General features: G+C 40.7%; 1 protein-coding gene across 1 annotated transcript; it reads right to left on the reverse strand.

Moving 5' to 3' along the window:
• Nucleotides 1-531: 531 nt before the first annotated feature.
• LOC142427507 (uncharacterized) lies at nucleotides 532-2,369 on the reverse strand. Its single transcript, XM_075532746.1, is given in 2 exon segments — nucleotides 532-783; nucleotides 855-2,369. Coding segments are annotated over 2 exon segments (1,767 nt in total).
• Nucleotides 2,370-12,841: the final 10,472 nt, after the last annotated feature.

Genomic DNA, 12,841 nt, shown 5'->3' on the forward strand with positions numbered 1-12,841 from the left:
CTATCTGATAAATGTAGGGAACTGTGTGTGTCCCCCCACCCTGGATTTAAGCCATATACGACCTTTATGAATTTACTCTCAGTTTTCTGCCATACAAACTGCCCTGAGATTTTACTGCCCTTTGTTCCATTCCTGCCAGAGGGTGGCTGCCTTGACCCTTGCTAGGATTGGTGCTCTTTCACTAGCAGCTGCTATAATCATTGGTCAATACATGACTGATGGCATCCACCTCCCAGGCACCAGGTATGCTTCATTAGCATAATTACCTGTTCGATCAGTTGCAGGCCATTTGGCTACCTCAGCTGTACCTTATTTTACATGTGACATAATGGTGCCCGCCCTTCGCTGGCTATTTAAACCTCTGCTCTCAACTCAATAAACGAGGCTTGATCAGATTCCTGTCTTGCCTCCATCTCTCCGCGCCCTTACCCATCTTCATTCCCAGTCCCTCTTTCAGGTTCCCACGTTGTTGATGTCCCGCGGGAAGGGACAGATAAAACCTTTTCCATATTCACCACATATGTACGGTTTCTATCGAGTATGAGTCTGCTGATTATCAGTGAGAGAAGCCATCCAGGTAAAGGCTTTTCCACATTCACCACCTACATCGGGTTTCTGTCCAGTACGAGTTCGCTGATGAACAGTGAGAGCCGTCTTCCTCATTTAGCCTTTGCCACCTTCACCACATACATAGGGTTTCTCTCCAGTATGAGTTCGTAGATGAGTTTTAAGATGTGCTTTCCGGTTGAAACCTTTGCCACATTCACCACATACGTGGGGTTTCTCTCCAGTGTGAGTTAGCTGATGATTAGAGAGCAGTCTTCAAGATAAAACCTTTTCCACACTCATCACACGTGGGGTTTCTCTCCAGTATGAGTTCGCTGATGAACAGTGAGAGAAGTCATCCAGGTAAAGACTTTTCCACATTCACCACATACAAATGGTTTCTCTCCAGTATGAACTCTCTGATGGTCAATGAGAGCAGCCTTCCTGATAAAGCCTTTGCCACATTCACCACATACATGGGGTTTCTCTCCAGTATGAGTTCTATGATGAACAGTGAACTCATTCTTCTGGATAAAGGCTTTTCCACATTCACCACATACATATGGTTTCTCTCCTGTATGAGTTCGCTGATGAACAGTGAGAGAAGCCATCCAGGTAAAGGCTTTTCCACATTCTCCACATACATGGGGTTTCTCTCCTGTATGAATTAGTAGATGCACTTTGAGATATGTTTTCCGAATGAAGCCTTTTCCACATTCACATACATGGGGTTTCTCTCCAGTATGAGTTCGCTGATGATCATTGAGAGAAGTCTTCCTGATAAAGCCTTTTCCACATTCACCACATACATGGGGTTTCTCTCCAGTATGAGTTCGCTGATGAACAATGAGATCAGCCATCCAGGTAAAGGCTTTTCCACATTCACCACATACATGGGGTTTCTCTCCTGTATGAGTTAGTAGATGAGATTTGAGCTGTGTTTTCCGAATGAAGCCTTTTCCACATTCACATACATAGGGTTTCTCTCCAGTATGAGTTCGCTGATGATCACTGAGAGAAGTCTTCTTGATAAAGCCTTTTCCACATTCACCACATACATGGGGTTTCTCTCCTGTATGAGTTAGTAGATGATTTTTGAGCTGTGTTTTCCGAATGAAGCCTTTTCCACATTCACCACATACATGGGGTTTCTCTACTGTATGAGTTTGCTGACGAACACTGAGCTTGTTCTTCTTAGTAAAGGATTTTCCACATTCACCACGTACATGGGGTTTCTCTCCAGTATGAGTTCGCTGATGAACAGTGAGAGAAGTCTTCCAGGGAAAGGCTTTTCCACACCCATCGCATACATGGGGTTTCTCTCCTGTATGAGTTCGCTGATGAACAGTGAGAGCAGTCTTCCTGATAAAGGCTTTTCCACATTCACCATACACATGTGGTTTCACTCCAGTATGAGTTCGCTGATGAACAGTGAGGTTCTTCTTCCTGATAAAAGCTTTGCCACATTCACCACATACATGGGGTTTATCTCTTGTGTGAATTATCTGATGTGCTCTAAGGTGCTGCTTCTGGTTGAAAGCTTTACCACACTCACCAAGTACATAGGGTTTTTCTCCTGCATGAATTTGTAGATGACTTTTGAGATGGACATACCGACTGAAACCTTTGCCACCTTCACCACAGACATGGGGTTTCTCTCCAGCATGACTTTGCTGTTGAATAGTGAGGTCCATCTTCTTGATGAAGGCTTTTTCACATTGACCACATACATGGGGTTTCTCTGAAGTATGAGTTCGCAGATGAGCAGTAAGATCAGTCTTCCTGGTGAAGCCTTTCCCACATTCACTGCATATATAGGGCATCCCTGCCACAAGAGTTTCCTGATAGCCCTTGAGGTAGGATTTACTGTGATAAGCTTTGCCACATTGCAAGCATTTACCTAGCTTTTGTCCTTCATGGGCTTTTTGATGTTCATTGAGTTTGAACACTTTCTTGAATTTTTGCCCACACTGACTGCATTCATAGTTCTTATCTAGTATATCAGTGATCCGGTGCTCATAGAGCACAGACTCCTCAATGAAGGTTGTCCCACATTTATCACCTCTATGTGGTTTCTCAATTTCATCAGATTTCTGATGGTGAATGCATTGTGACTTCATGAGCCTGGATTGTTCACACTCAGGGAATTTCTTTTCAGTACAATATTGCTCTTGTTCAACATGGAGAAAAGTTTCCTCATCTTCACTGAGCACAACTGACTTCTGTATTTTATTGCTTCTATTCTGATTTAATTCAGGAATGATTAAATCTGATTTTATGATTTTTTTCATGTAAGCCAAACATCTCATCATTTTCCTTTGGAGGAAAATTATTTTGGTGTTGAGAAACAATAATTTCCAATGCATTAAATTTATAACACCATTCCGTTCTGTCTATGCATCTTTCACACTGCAAGTGCTCAAGCAAATGATCATCATCTTTGTGGATTTCTATAAAAGAAAAGAACATGGACTCTTTTCAACATTTTGATTGACAACGGGTCTCTTAAAATATGCATTGATACAAAGTAGATCTTTAGTGACAACCCTCTTATATGAATAAAACAGTATGCTTAATGTTGATTGCCCATTGGAAGTAATACAACAGTGTAAACAATCCAAATAGTAAAGTTATTGTAGAAATCAGGTTGGATATGAAAGTGATGAATGAACACAGATTTGGTATTTGCATAAAGAGGGGCATGAAAATGTACAACAAACGTAATAGAAGGGAGACATTGAGACCAATAGACCACAGATGTGATAAGGCTTGCTAATTCCAGTTGGTAGAGGTCAGATGTATTCATTTCATCAATCATTAATGAAAGACAACTAAGTACTAGACAAAGTTGGGAATGTGAAAAATGTAGAATGTTCTACTTGGGAGAAAACTATTTTTACAGGTATATATGAAAGGTACTATGGTACAGAAACATATTGGTTATGTTTCTGGAGCCTGTATTCTAGCTGACACCACCCATCTTTCAGTGTTGTCCTGTGGTAGGTTGCATGTTGCTGTGATGCCAGAAGCACTGCCACCTAGTGTTTCAAACACAAGCAGGACGACCTATGGTGTAGAGGTCTTAGTAGAATCTCCAGAAACAAGGACTCGGAGGAAGACCCGGTGATCTACTTCTGGAACATGCACCCCTCAAATTTAATGGCAATGAAATAACACTGAAGAAGTAATAAATCCTCAAAGTACAGTCAACAGTAATGATGTGGATGTAGGGGAGGTTTGGGGAGCTTCTGTGGTTGACATGGCATGACTGAAAATGAGAAAAAGTAGCTGTAAACATCCTCTAATAATTGGAAGATGGAATATATGAAATATCATCAAGAAAAAATTGCAAGTTGTTAAAACAAAATGTAATGTTTAAAAATTGATAGTGTATGAATTATTCAACTAAATAGACTGATACTGGCTCTTTTTAATTAGTCAAGTGGTTTATAAGGCTGGGAGTGACAAATTAAAGAAGACTAAAATCATATTCATCTTCAAAAAGTACATGGCAAGATCTTCTCTAAAGTGTAATTCTGTCAGCGGGAGGTTAATATTCATATGCCTGCAAGTAAGACCAGTTACTAAAAGTATTATTTAGATTTGTGCACCAATTGTTTAAGCAAACAAAGTGTGGGATCCAGCCCCAGAGTCAAAAGGCCCTTAAGAATAGCGTGTGCACTTAAGGAAGATAAAGCAGACAGCAAAAACTGGGTAGAGTGGCTTCATCTCCGATGCTGGAATAAGATAGTGAGGTCATTTAACAATGAGTTTATATAGTAGCGAGGTGTGCAAGCCTCCAGAAGGCATGAACAACAGAGCGGACTGATGTGAATGTGGGAATATGTTGAACTCATTTAGAACACTTCATGATAAGTATCAGGCTGTGGGAAACTGCAGCTCAAGAAGAGAGTGGAGGCAGACCAATTATTCTCAGAATTAAAGATTGCAAGGCCAGGTATCCGGTTGGAGGGAAGCATTCACATTTGTAAGTTGGAGAAGAGCCCCAATTACATCCTCCTAATTAAAAATCATCCCCACAATATCCTTTCATTACAGTGCTACCTTAATGATGCCTCATACAAGCACATGACTATTACCATCTGCGAGCAGCTTTAACTATAAGAGCAGATATGGTGTTATGGTTCTCCCTGCTCAGTGGATAGTTACTTCCCTCACTTGCCCTCAGCCTCAGCACTGGTCTTTAGTTGCTCACCCAATTACTTCAGGGACATTCAGGGTAAAGCCACTGCCTACCTTGTTAAGTAGGTAGGCGTCCCTGTGTGTAAGGAGTGGGAGCGGGGCTGCATGACCTGACACTATATAAATTGGTGAAAGAATACAAAGCCTTTTTATGTCTGCCCTTCGATTATAAAACCATCCCTTAGGACCCATCCAGAGGGAATTTAAGAGACAAAATGATAGTTGATTGCTTGAGTGAAAGCAACAAAGGGAACCTGATTGCTTTTAAAGCTAGGCATCTTTTAGCTGAGTAGCAAGAAGTTAGGCGCCTGTAGAAGCTGTATACTAACATCTTACTGGAGGGCAGTTGTTGAGAAAACTCTATCTGTATATTGTGCATTTCAGCTCTAGCTTTATCCTTGGGGCTTGGAGGTTTTCTTCTAACACTAGCACTGGTCTCCCAAGCCCTGAAGTCAGGAGTATAGAGGTAAGGTTGCTTACACTTTCATCCAGGTTCTGTTTTCCACAATAACGAAATTGAGGGTGGGAGAGGGAGGGAATACGGGCAGGTGATATCAAGGAATTCAAGAAGAAAATATTTTGAAACCGTGGTAGCATCAATACAATTAACTAAATATACATACATAAAAATATATATACATTAGAAAATTTTCCATACCTTTTGCAGCCTGACATTGATCAACAATACATACAATCATGTACACAGATGAATGTAAAATTTGGGAACAATATAAGTATTTGGAAAATGCAGCCTTAGTGACAGAAATGACACACAAGTTTACCGATAAAATTTTGGGACTAATGATGAATTCAAAGCAAATTCCTTATTAAACAAAAGTAATGGAAACTATACATATGGAACTTTCTGAATGGAACAAACGAAAAGCAAATCACATCCATAGAAAGAAATAGTGGAGAAGCTCATTAGTCAAAACACACCCATGGGTTAACTGTGGGACAGATCATCAACTGCTCAAATCCAAGTAGAAGCTAGCCAAAATACCTAGATCACAGAGCTGAGAGACTGTAAAGAATAAACTTGAGGAATAAAAGACTGATGAGTGAAGATTAATGACTGAGACCAGATGAGATGTGGGACGACACAAAAGACATTTTACATATGGAAACCAAAAGGCTACTCAAAAGACAGAAGAGAGAAAGCAATATTGAATATATTATGATTATTTGAACAACAACCAAAAAATCTATTGGAACATACAGCCAAAATGTTCTTTAGAAGCAGCAAAGGTCATCTTTCGGGTTTTCGACCTGTTAAGAATGGGTGGTCCCAAGGAAGACACACTGCATAGTAAGAAATATATAGTAGGTACACGTTTAGTGAAAAAATAATAATAACAATGCAGGATGTTAAAAATATCCTTTCCACTTAAAAAATTATCGGAGGAATAGAAATGTTTTTAAAATCTTACAAGTAGAACAAAATTGGAGGTAGAGTGCTAAAGTATATCCTAAGCTGATAACAATTTTCTTGATAGACAGGTGATTTTAAAGACCTGAAAATAACAGAAGTCATAAATGTGTTTCACCAACAGAAGCAAAATATGGAGAAACATGTCTGTTAAAGTATTCCAACAGAGAAGGCAATTTGATCATCTCTATTAGAAAACCTCAGTAGGGGAGGAATGTGCTGCATTGAGGCCAGTTACAAAATCAGAGTTCTCTGTTTGGAGAGAGGCTTGCAAGATGGATTGTCATAGTAAGGTAGAAGAAAATAAAAAAGGGAAAATTTGAGAATCTTAAAGAAAGAAAATTAGGGAAGCAAACATACAGTACTATAAATCAAATAAATAGAAATCTAATCTCATAAGAGCTACAGGAGAACTTCTCTCAACTTCTAGGAAAAGTGAGCTCTCCTATTCAAAGAAGTACACACTTTTATGCATTTTCCGACACCTACCGTGGATGTGAGGCCTTCTGCTGCTTGAATCAATGCCCCCAGCCAATTCCCCTTAAGGTATTTTGACCATGCACCTGAAAAAAATCCCACTACAGCTTGTTTCTAATACCGACCACAGTTCTCTTGTTCCAATTGAGAGAACGCTTCTGGAGTGACAACTAGGTAACCTGTTCATGAGAAATTACACAATGTTAGACACACCAAAATTAACCTAAAGTTTGTAAAACCTGAAGAATATAGTATTTCTACGAAAATCATGTTCAAAGGAACAAAGTATAGGGTGGTCTCTCAAGGATAGAAGACCTTACCTACTAACTTAGAACCAGAGAATGCAATAAGAATCTCCCTCTTTGAGAACACCACAGACACTACAAAGATTTGAACACATAAGCTAGGAAAAGCCAATGACTTCAGAATACTAACCGACAGAAACCAGGTTGCGATAGTTCTCCAACATTACATCCTGATATAGGGATTTCTGAGCAGGGTTCAGGAGCTGCCATTCCTCCCAAGTGAACTTTACAGCCACATCATTGAATGTCACTGATTCCTACAGTAAGAGGAGTCGATTTAATGGTGTATTTTCCATTTGAAGATTTTTTAAAAATATCTTACAGTAAAGAAAGCAAAACAGTAGTAAAAACTGTACATTCCATAATGCGTGGTAAACTGAGGACATAGTAGAAAGAATTTAACTTTATTTCTACATTCATAATTATGGGGATGGAAAACTAGCCCTATTTTCAGAAAGATCTCCTTTGTTCTGAGAAAGAAATATTTTCAAATACACATTTTCCAGGCTAAATAATGTGCCCCACCCCCACCCCCTACAATAGCTCTCCATTAAGGAGCAGTCTTAAAGGAGCTCCCATAGTAGATGAATCATTTTTGTGCCGGGCTACTTCACTATGCCTGAAGGTTCTCTGTAGATCAGAGCAATCAGGTTCTGTAGCCAACCCACCATAAATGTGGCAAATGCCTGGGGAGGGCACAGAGTGGGTTTCAAGTCAACTAGCACTAGGTCAAGATGGTGAGTCACAATCTTGCTTATTTATTATGTTACCCACTTATGATATTATTACCCATTGACTATGTATACACTAATTGCATGACGTGTACACCTTATGGAAAGATCTGAAAACTCCAGTACCTATACCCACTGGAAAATACATTCACTTTCTCAGTCCTGACATAGGATGAGGAGCACCGTGCCCCACTGGTCTGTCTTTAATATTTGCCACAATTGCAATGTCACTCCTGAGGATCACCGTTCAAGTCTTGGGGACCTCCATGCCCCAAAATAATGTACCCATTCATAAAATTAGAATTTTGAATACTAGTGAAATTATCTGAATGAGCTAGAAATAGCTGAGATTTATATTCACACAAAGTAGATTTATATTCACACACGCTTGTTTATATTGACAAAACAAGTTTACAGTACATTGTGAAATGGAATTGGGAGGTCTAGCAGTATCATCATTATAAAAGGCTTGGTATCTCCAGTGGCAATGATTTTCAGGAACAGTTCAGATGGGGCGGTCAAACACACCTCAGTTCACCAACATTTTTTGTCAACTCTTACCCAAGTCATTCCTCCCACACCACTCTTTGTCTCACTTCTGGGTTTGAAAATCTGTTGCTATGGCCACACAAAACTCAATAGATCAAAGTGGTCTATTAATGAAACAGGGACATCTTGGGGTCAGAAACAAGAAGCTATAGCTCAGAACCAAGATCAGAAAGTTCATAGGCAATATCTCCCTTCCTGAATGCAGAATAACTTTCTAAGTTCTTAAGAGGAACACAAGCTCCTCTTGACAACCTTAGGACAAATTCTTCTCAGTCACCTTCACACAGTTTTGTCTTAACTTTAATTGCAAGGTCCTCTTGGGCCTTCCATCTTTCACCACATGCTCTCCCTTGCAGTTCTCTTCCACTGGCTTGACCTCTGGAGCCCTGGGCAGGGAAGGTGCTAGGTTGGGCAAAGAAGCCATCATATCAAGAGAGAAAGAGAACTGTGTGCAGGCATGGTTTGAGAAGAGACAGAGACATTGGCCTGTCATCTGATCTGTTGATTTGGTTTTGTTAGCCCCTGCAGCCACGGAGTTCAGAATGAACCCTTGGATTAGAGATTTGCCAGCTTCCGGAAATTCATGAGCCATTTCCTTGAATGGCAACTGCAGGCCACCTGTGTGACCTGACTTGAGAGCTCCCTCAACTCTATGAGCCAACAGTCTGCTGCATGACATTCCCATTTGGCTTCCTCAGCCACGTCAACCTATTATTTGACCAGATTCAACAACTTCACCTTGTGAGGCAGTGGACTGTGGTCTGACCTGATGATCTAGTTCATCATCCATGGCAAACACATGAATGAGGAGAACCCGACAGACTGATACCTGACCACCATATAGATTTGGGACTCACCAGCTTCCACATCTTGAAGAGGTATTTGTTTTCTGGATGGCTATTTAGTTTTGTGAGATGCTGCAGAGCAAATCATGCAGCATCTTGAACCTCTACCTCATAGGGACTGGTCTACTGCTGCTGCTGCAAAAGGAACTGTACTATTCACTGGTTAAGAGCTGTGTAATGGAGACAATGACCAGGGTAGATGGGACACGGTGACAGAGCCAATGGTGACGGGTCCAGAAAGGATTTTCAGCCAAGATAGTGGAGCAGGCAGGCAAGATCAAGAGGAGGATATCCCTAAGGAGTTAAGAGGAGTCTATACAGATGGAAGTAAGAAATTAGCCTAACTTCAGGATGTAAAATGTCTGAGAGGGACAGAGGGAACAGACCTTCCCTTCCCTGAAGAAGATCAAATTTGCTACATGGTTCTGTAATATGAATCCCAATGTGTAGCCTATTGATTCTGACGTCAAATTTTATTCTGGTACTGAATAAAACATGTACCTGTGACTCTGGGCTTCAATTAGTCCATGGCAACTGCAAAAAATTAATGAGCTGAGTAGAAGAGGGCTGTGGCAAAGATACTGGTGTCAGAACTGGAAAACCATTGGAGGATACAGGTATGTTTAAGCTCTTCCATATAGGAATCAGAGCTGGTGCTGATGGTTGATCCTCTCTCCTGCAGGTATAGTTAGAGGAGGTGAGAAGGTGTCAACCAAGTTTAAACCAGTATCGCTACAAGGTCCGTTTTAGATGAATTAATGAGAATGCTGCTGTTTAGGAAATGTGTAAATACCACCTTCAGAGAGAAGCGTTAAAGACAATTATTCAGACAAAAATCCGACGGAATAGCGAATTCTCCTAAAGATGTAGTTTTATTTCTCCTTAAAAACTACGTATAGCGTATCAATTGAAAGATTCTCATGAGCTGGCCATAGAAAGATGCATTATGAGTTGGAAGATAATGCCATCCAAAGAATCCTCATTGATGTATTAATCCTATGATCAATATATTCTCAATCTTCTCCAGTCAAATGTCAAAGTCAGAGTCAAAGCTTATCTCTAATTTCAAATTTCGACTTTTCCACTGAGCTGAATCAGTATTATACAGGCTTCTACAATCCCAGTAGGAAAATACAGAAAAGGATAAAACACTTCAGAATCACCTGGGCCTTGGTCATTTTCTTTGGTCCTAACGGCAATGCCGGCAAATGGGATGCTCTATGTTTGTCCCATCTGGATCAGCTTCAATTATGTTCACAAATTAAAATCTCTCATGAGGATCTCCCGAAAATAATAATATCCCAATCAGGCTCTTCTTCCTTCTTTCTATATGCTCCTGGTGATGCACAATCTGCAGGCTGATGAGAGAATACAATGTGAGTAACAACGTGTAGGTCCAGATGATGTTATTTTGTCCCTCTTCTTACACCAAGTCCCCAATAATGTTAATGATGCCCTTATTGAGTGATGGAAAGCATGCTTATAACATGAGCCAGGGGTCTTTAAACTTTTGATACAGTTCACTGTCCCTCAGACCGTTGGAAGACCGGACTACAGTTTTAAAAAAAAAACTTTGAACAAATTCCTAGGCACACTGGGAGAGTCAGCTGCTAAGCAGGATAGGCAGCAGCGGCAAAAACACCTGGCGGGCCTTATAAATGTCCTTGGCAGGCCGCATATGGCCCACGGGCTGTAGTACGAGGACCCCTGAATGAGCAATAAATGTAAAACTCAAAATTTTCAAACATGTGAATATAAGATGACTTTATAACAAATAGAGATTGGGCAATCAAATATAAATGTCAAAAAGGAAGAAACCAAAAAGTTGGATCCCTACCTCACCCCATACAGAACTACCAATTCCTTACTGTGTGACTCTCCAGGAGACTAACAAATCAATGAACTTTGAAGATGACTATGTTAAGCATCTGGAAACATTTAAAATGGGCTATATAAACAGCTATTACAAATAAAAAATTATTTTATATAAGAACTAGAAATTGTATAATTACTTAGAAACACTTTAAAACTCACCATCCTGTAGAGTTAGACGTATAATCTGCAGCTAGGACCCAGGAGGACTGCTGTACAGAGCTTCCGAGACTCTAAAGTCAGGACAGGAAGCTAATGGGTGTGTACCTCTGACCTTGAGGATAGCAGTCCAACTGTTAACACATGTCAAATCCAAGGCTCCATAATAAACACATGGCATCTGTTAGATTGAAATTTATGTATATATTTTGAAATAAAGAAGTATCCTTCCCTCAATAGTAAGTGCCCTTTAATCCCAATAGACATCAACATTTTAAGGTAGCATTATTTGTAGTTCCTAATGCAGTGAGATCAGCGGTTCTGAACCTGTGTGTACAGACCGCTTTGGGGGTCGAACGACCGTTTCACAGGGGTCACCTGATTCATAACAGTGGCAAAATTATTGTTATGAAGTAGCAACAAAAATAATTTTATTGTTGGAGGGTCACAACATGAGGAACTACATTAAAGGGGCACGGCATTAGGAAGGCTGAAAATCACTGAGTTAGACATTGGCCTATACAAGTATACAGTCTTTCTAGCTATGTCCCCTGAACTTCTTCCAAATCATTTACGTGGGTTTGTCTCCTGCCAATGCGAACGAGGCAAAGGAGCCTTGGTGGCAAAGTGGTGACTGTCGGGCTGCCAACTGCAAGGTCAGCAGGTGGAAACCACCAATTTCTCTTCGAAAGCAGGATGGGGCTTCCTTCTACCATGAGTGATATGGCTTTCTACTCCGCTACAGAGTTACAATCTTAGAAACTCACAGGGGCTATTCGACCCTGTCCTATAGGCTCGCTAAGAGTCAGTGTTAACTTGATGGCAGTGAGTTTGTTTTTGTTTTTTTGCTTCAAGAGAATTGGGCAGTTTACCCAACAATATATTGGTACCTTTGTACCTTGTGGTTATGTAAATAAACTGTCTGAAACCAAACCTGAGAATTAGTCACATTGGAAATCATGTTAGGACTAATTGAGTCCTTTCAGAGACAGAAACTGGGATCTCACTACCATCAAAAAAGAAGAGGCAGAAGTAGAGGCCTTTGGTTCCTAGATTCTTGCACTAAAACTTTTCAATCCAGAAGACAGGGAGCTGTGACACAAGAGAGGAAGTGATGGGGAGAAGCAGCAACAGAGACATGGTGGCAGCAGAATCAAGAGACTGAGACAGACCAGTGGGATTCCCAGGCCACAGAACAAGAGACCTGAGTGCTTTTGGGCAGGAGGCTAGGAGGTGAACTGGGGGTACATCTGAGTACTTATCTGGGTCACTAGATTTGCCAACCCACATAGAGTTGAGTGTGTTTGGTGTGAGGCTAAGGTGCAGAGAGAGCATTTATCCGTAGAACTAAAAGACCTTTGTAACATATGCCCATTCAGGACAGAAGCCAGGGGGGTTGCAGGGCCCGACCTCACCTGCAGGGTGGCTGTCAAGATGCTGTCCCAAAGAACTGTACCTTGAGTCACTGATGATCCTAATTGTGCTTTAGGGTAGAAAAGTAATCCCACTGTCAAATATAATTTAAGGAGAACATTTATTAAACTTTAACAGACAATAAAAGACACACACACATACATCATATGGATAAGGGAGGCCATTAGTAGTTCAAATGCACAGTCGAGACCCTGGATAAGCAGGGCACAGAACAAAAGGCCATGTCACAGACCATGATTGGTGACAGATCAATACATCACAGCTACAGGTGGGACTGTAGCAGCAGGAATG

The sequence above is a fragment of the Tenrec ecaudatus genome, chromosome 15, assembly GCF_050624435.1.
Source record: "Tenrec ecaudatus isolate mTenEca1 chromosome 15, mTenEca1.hap1, whole genome shotgun sequence".
NCBI lineage: Eukaryota > Metazoa > Chordata > Mammalia > Afrosoricida > Tenrecidae > Tenrec > Tenrec ecaudatus.